The sequence below is a fragment of the Trifolium pratense genome, linkage group LG6, assembly GCF_020283565.1.
Source record: "Trifolium pratense cultivar HEN17-A07 linkage group LG6, ARS_RC_1.1, whole genome shotgun sequence".
NCBI lineage: Eukaryota > Viridiplantae > Streptophyta > Magnoliopsida > Fabales > Fabaceae > Trifolium > Trifolium pratense.
Window position 1 is genome coordinate 32,501,878 of NC_060064.1, and position 6,665 is coordinate 32,508,542.

General features: G+C 33.8%; 1 protein-coding gene across 2 annotated transcripts; it reads left to right on the top strand.

Annotated features, from left to right (window-relative positions):
• Positions 1 to 384: 384 nt before the first annotated feature.
• On the top strand, positions 385 to 6,421 carry LOC123889444 (O-fucosyltransferase 27). 2 transcript variants are annotated; one of them, XM_045938781.1, is made up of 10 exons: positions 385 to 839; positions 1,264 to 1,348; positions 2,489 to 2,559; positions 2,646 to 2,734; positions 3,108 to 3,351; positions 3,843 to 3,955; positions 4,029 to 4,119; positions 4,209 to 4,337; positions 4,741 to 5,288; positions 5,398 to 6,421. In XM_045938781.1, the coding sequence occupies exons 1-10, from the start codon at positions 648 to 650 to the stop codon at positions 5,840 to 5,842; spliced, it is 2,007 nt and encodes a 668-aa protein (XP_045794737.1). In that variant the 5' UTR covers positions 385 to 647; the 3' UTR covers positions 5,843 to 6,421. The 2 variants fall into 2 exon arrangements, with proteins under 2 accessions (XP_045794737.1, XP_045794738.1); XM_045938782.1 differs by lacking the exon at positions 385 to 839 and adding an exon at positions 1,048 to 1,161.
• Positions 6,422 to 6,665: the final 244 nt, after the last annotated feature.

Genomic DNA, 6,665 nt, shown 5'->3' on the forward strand with positions numbered 1-6,665 from the left:
TCACTTATATACTCTCACTTTATTTACTTTATTAATATGTTAATTATATTAGTATTTTTTTATTCATAAAAATATTAGACTTACGTGATTAATAAAATTTTTCTAAAACAAATAATTCGAAATAATTCAAATTCAATTGCTTATGGTATATTAATAAGAGCACTTTATTTAAGCAAATATCATGGTAACTTAATTTTATCATAAAAATTAATTTACTCAATAACTTTATTTTTTGAACAACTCTACCTTTTTTAAAATGTGTGTATATCCTCAATAGATATATTATCAAATAATAATAAAAAATTGTAAAAAAAAAAGTAAAACAAAAATAAAGACACATCAGTACTAGAAGATATAGGGTGTGGTCCTCCTAAATCTTGATCCAACACAAATACAATACAACCAGCACTCTCTCTCTCTCTCTCTCTCTCTCTCTGGCCAGTGTATGAAAACCGAAGCGAAAACATGCTTTAACACGTGCCTTATCAATCTCATTCTTCACTTTCAAAGACTTTTCTATTGACTCAGTTACTTCATTCTTCTTCTCCTCACCACACTTCTCAACAAATCTCTCAAGAGAGAGAAACAGTAACATTAACATAAATAGAGAGAGAAAGAGAGAGTTTTTTTTTTTTTTTTTTGTTTCAATGAAAGGGGAAATAAAAATGAAGTCAAAAATGAAATGGGTTGGTCTTATTGGGATTGTTCTATCAGCTTTTTCAATCTTCATTCACTTTCTTCTAGCTAGATTCACTGAACTTGGTGTTTCAGATTATCAATCTTCAGTTACAATCTTCTCTTGGAGACCCATCTTTGATAAAACAGATTTTCCTACTAATGTAAACAAAAAGATCTCAACTTTTTACTTCCTTTTTACACCCCCCATTTTCTTTTTATCATTTAATTTTATGTTAATTTTCTTAAAGTTTTGATTTTTCTGAAAAAAATCCCTTTTTTTTAGGACTTTGTATTGTATTGTGTCTCAGAAAATGACAAAGATGTTGCATTTATCAGAAGGGTATTCGTCATATGATGTTTTTCCTTTTGTTTTTTGTTTTGATGGAAATAAACACATCACTGTCTTTGTTCATTGGTTTGGATCTGTTGTCTCCTAAGTCTTTGGAGTTTATAAGCTAATGAGATTTTAGACATTGTTTTCATGTGTGTTATTGTTATTTCTTTTGTGTATTTTAATGTTTTTTTTTTTGCTGTGTATATTTAAAGTTTTTTTATTTTTTATTTTTTTTATTGTTTGTGGTGCAGAGTGCTTCATATAGAAGATTATGGGGACAGGTAAAGCGTCTTGAATCTTTGTATCCAGATTCAAATCCAAGAGGGTATTATTCTGGTTAGTTCAACTTTTCATTTTGGTGCTAGAAATTTTATTCTATGTTGCTTTATTGATCATTGATTTATTTATCTGCCGACCAAACTTGTGAACTTTTGGTGGGGGTGTAGGGAGAGGGTTGACTAGCTATTTTTCTATTTTAGTCAAATTGAGTGTTTGATTCATTCTAATGTGTTTCATGTTCGTTTGGAATCATGGTGGCATTGTGATTTTGTTGAAGCTGCAAAGTCTAGCTTTTGCCATAAGCATAATATCACATTGTGATTTCGCCAAACTCGATTGCAATCCAATATGTAGCAATTTTTGGGAACAGTTTTTGTTTTTGTTTCGTACATTCTTTTGAATCACTGTAAGAATGGAGATATGATTTATCGGGTTATGATGTTTTTTTATATGAAATTCGTGATTGGAGATTATGACTTAGTTTGTTACATGTAGCTAGCTTTAGTTTCCATCTAGTTAGGACGAGTCTTAGAGCGAATGACCAATTTAATCCCTACATTTCAGGGCTCGGGCAATTTGATCTTTGAAATTAACGATATTCCATCATATTAGTTCCTTCAAGACAATTGTAGCGACTAAATTAAGTGTTTTAGAAGGACTAATGTGATCAATGGTTTTCAATTTAAGAGATCATTTTGGAAGTTTGTTAATTTTACTGATGTTGCTTTTTATAACAAGGCATCTATATAAGAAAATGGGGGCGATGGAATGTAACCACATGTCGGTTTGACGGTGTCGGACACAGACATTCCTTCAATTTGTAGTGTTGGTGCTATATAGGCAATGCCTCTATCACATCTATGTGCAATGTCTTCTGAACGAAAGTTTGACCAGTACGATTATTTGTTGCCCTGATTTCGGTCTGTCTCAACACTTGCATGTGTATTTTTATGTCACTTTCTGACAATGATGTTTTATGCATATACTACATTGTATAAAAAAAATTCAGGTTTTGTTGACTGTAAAATTTTCACTAAATGAATAGTTCGATCTTCACACTTTTTTCCACCGTTCAGTATATGCATTCGGTCTTGTTTCTCAATATTATTGTATCTAGGATTCAGCATAATTTGAATACTATTGCGTTTCATATCACTGCTAAACCTTATATATGTCTCTTTCCATCATTCCTGACAGATCCTGGTTCACAAACCAACGGGTTTATTTTTGTCCGGATACAAGGTGGTTTTCACGAGATCAGGAATTCGGTGAGGCTATTGTTTCAGGTTCTGAATCCTATTATTGTACTTTAACGACATTCAACTGAAAGTGTATTATTATTTGGTTTTTTCAGATAGCCGATGTGGTTGTCGTTGCTAGACTTCTTAATGCTACATTAGCAATGCCTGAAATCCAATCAACAACCAGCACCAAGGGAATAAGGTTTATCATATGTTCTCTCAAGGAATAATAGAAGCTTACATTTAACTCGGGCCAAATTTAGATAAACAATTTAATTAACTGTTTATAGCATAAGCGTTTATCGTATAAGTGCTTATGTATAAGTTGTTTCTATAACAAAAGATAAAATTAAGTCAAACTATGTTTATGTAAGCTATAAGCTGTTTTCATAAGCTATCATAGAGTGTAATAAGCTGAAAACAGCTTATATACATAATATATTATAAACTGTGTTCATAACTCAAATAAGCTGAAAACAACTTATGCGTAGATAAACTCAAATAAGTCAATCCAAACACGCTGTCAGTCTCATGCTCAATATTTACTATTTCTTTTTATATCTATTTTTGTACAGCTCTCAGTTCAAGAGTTTTGCGTATCTATATAACGAGGACCAATTTATATTCTCATTAGCAAAAGATGTCAAAGTTGTGAGAACTCTTCCAAAATATCTAAAAGGTGCAAGAAGAAAGAAGGAGATTCCGGTGTTTAAAGTTCCATATTCGGCATCACCTTTTTATTATTTCCATCATGTTCTCCCTATATTAAAGAAGCATTCAGTGGTTGAACTGGTTGTTTCCAATGGCGGATGCTTGCAGGTAACGAGAATTTATGATTCATGCTTTAGTTCCATATTTTTTATCAAATTTTTTCTTATTAGAGAAATCAAATTCCTAAGTGAATTTGTTCGGACCTGTTTATTATTTAGTTGACTAGTCTAGGATTCAATGGATTAGTGAAATGATCTTTAGATTAAGTTTTGACAAACAACCAGTTCAACTTTTGTTCGGACTCTCTAGTCTAGCCCGAACGAAATGAATCACTATGGCACCATGACTTTGTTCGGACTCTCTAGTCTATTCCGAACGAAATCACTATGGCACCATGATTTTGTTAAAGCTCCAAAGTGCAACTTTTGCCAAAATTGCAACTGCACATCATGATTCTGCGAAACTCACTGTCCATCGTCAATTTGTTCTTTACTATTTTCTTGCTCATGCTACACAAATTGGTTTGTATTTGTACCGTGCTTTTATTAAATGTAGGTATTAATTATTGTTTCTCTTTGCTTGTCCTTTTCTTCTCTCAGGCCATTCTCCCTCCCAATTTTGAAGAATATCAAAGGCTGAGATGCCGAGTTTCTTTTCATGCTCTTCAGTTCCGTCAGGAAGTTCAGGAACTTTCCGCTAAGGTTTTACAGAGGCAAGAGAAACTTCATTGTCACATCTTATGTTTGTTTTTTTCGGTTTCTGAGTATTTCATGATATAATTATAGATTACGAGCTCCTAGTCGTCCATTCATTGCTTTTGATCCTGGCATGACGAGAGAGTCTTTAGCTTATCACGGTTGTGCTGAACTTTTTCAGGTATATAATTTTATCTGTGATAACTACCTTAAACTACTCAGCTTTTCGTATATGAACTTCAATAACGACGGTCTTTGAATCTTTGCTAGGATGTACATACTGAACTCATTCAACATAAAAGAACATGGATGATAAAACGTGGGATTGTCAAAGGGAAGCTTTCAGTCAACTCAGCTGAAGCAAGACTCAATGGATCTTGTCCTTTAATGCCTGAGGAGGTGAGAGAATTTGTTTTAGACTTTCGACAAGGCTTAAAGGCTTGTTTGTTATGGAATATAAAAAAATTATTTTGACATTCAATAATTTAGATTTTTAAGCAGAAACTATTGTTTGTTTACCATGATGAAAAACTTATTTTTTTTATTTAAAAATCATCTGCTGTAAATGATTTTCACGAGAAGCTACTACAAACAAGTTAATAATTTAAGTGGTTTTTAGATTCTCATTTTTTTTAAAAGCTATAACAAACGGATGAATATTACTAAAAGTGATGATTATTATTTTAAAAAGTGAAACAAACAGGCCTTAATTTTTCAGTGTCAGTGAATTGGTTGGAGAATGACTGTTCAAACTTCAGTAATTAACAGTTATTATACGATCTACAATTTTGATCTCTTGCAGATTGGTATACTTCTGCGTGCCTATGGATACTCGAAGGATGCAATTATATATGTATCTGGAGGAGAAGTCTTTGGTGGTCAAAGAACATTGATTCCTCTTCATGCGATGTTTGAAAATGTTGTTGATAGAACTTCTCTTACTACACCTTGGGAGATGATTAAGATATACGGGCAAGAAGTTAACCTTGTTAATCCTCCTCCGGGACCACCACCTTTCGAAGAAGTTAAAAAGCTTGCAGCTTGGAAGAACGCAGGTCCACGTCCTCGTCCACTTCCTCCACCTCCAGCAAGGCCGAAATCGTATAACATAGAGGGTTGGTGGGGTTGGGTAGCCGAAAGTGATAATGAACCTGATAGCACAGTAATGGAACTGAGGACCAATGCTCATAAATTACTATGGGAGGCTATTGATTATGCTGTTTGTGTTGAAGCCGATGTGTTCATCCCCGGATTTGACCGTGACGGGAAAGGGCATTCGAATTTCGCTAGCCTGGTGATGGGGCACAGGCTATATCAGTCGGCTGCGTCAAAGACATTTAGACCCAACAGGTAAATAACTCTACCTTGGTCGATGTTTCTATGTTCTTTTTCACAAACAAAAGATTAAGTAATGATATTTTAAGCATGAAGAAGATTTCATATACTTCTTTTGATGCAGAAAGGAAGCTGCTAAATTTGTAGACGAGATTCGTGAACACATGTATCAAGCAAATCGTACGTGGCTAAAATCAGTTCGCAGACATTTGAGAAAATCATTACTTGATGGAATCATAGAAGCATCAAGTAAATCAAAACCATTATCCTTTCTCTCTCATCCAATTCCGGAATGTTCTTGTTTGCGGCATGACTCCTTTGAAGCATCAAAGAATTCTTCTATTCCTTTATCTCTTGGTGTCACTCACCAGTGTCCTGCATGGATGGACACCGGTTCTGTTTCTCAATCGAAAGATAAAGAAAACGATGATGATGGTGATGACGATGATTCTGTATCCGGTTTATTCTTTAAACAAAGTGGTGGAAATAATGAAGGTGAAGCAGAAGTAAACACTAAAGAAGAAAATCAATTTGAGGATCAAGAAGAGCTCGAGGGTGGCGATAGATGACATCTAAGATAATATGTTGTTGATGGTTCATCCGACATTCGATAATGGATTCACATTCTCCGGATTCATGTACATAACTGGTTGTTGCTACAAATGCTTCATCCCAGATTTAGTTTTGGGCGAGGAAAGGAATAAAGCCATTAATATTTTGCCTCACTCGAAAACATGGTTTTAAATTGCGGTCACACAGTTATGCTGCAAACTTTTATATCGTGGCAAAATGCGGAAACATGTTGCCGACGTGGTCAAAACTACAGTTGTGATGCCATAGCAAAACTATTTCGTCCGCAATTGCAGGCCTCAGTTTAAAACCATGCTCAGGAAACCATTTAATACTAGAGAATAATCTATATAACATAGGTGTATTTTTTTTTTGGCTAAGTTAGCTCAAGTCCTTAAATATACATTCCATGCTAATTTATTGATAATATATCAGTTTTGGTGTAAACTTGATGACCCTCCTAGCTAATATTAGGATTAAGTTCAGTTTGACTGTATTTTATTGATGCAGCACTGAGAACTCAACTGCATTTTTGTATCTTATAAGAGTAGTAATTTTAATTTCATCCATTCCATTTATAATCTTTCTTCTAGCCTTTTTTTTTTTGCTTCTCACGTTTGTACCAGTACCACTACGAGGTAAGTGCCCTATATATTGAATAATTTAAGCTCTCATTCATCACACGTTTTTCCAATTCTGCAAAACAGATATTTCAAGCTCAGTGCTACGTACTCTATATATATTTTCAGACTTCCAAATTCATTTCCTCCTAATTTTCTTATATATACAACTCATTCCTTCAATATATTCATTTTCTGCGGG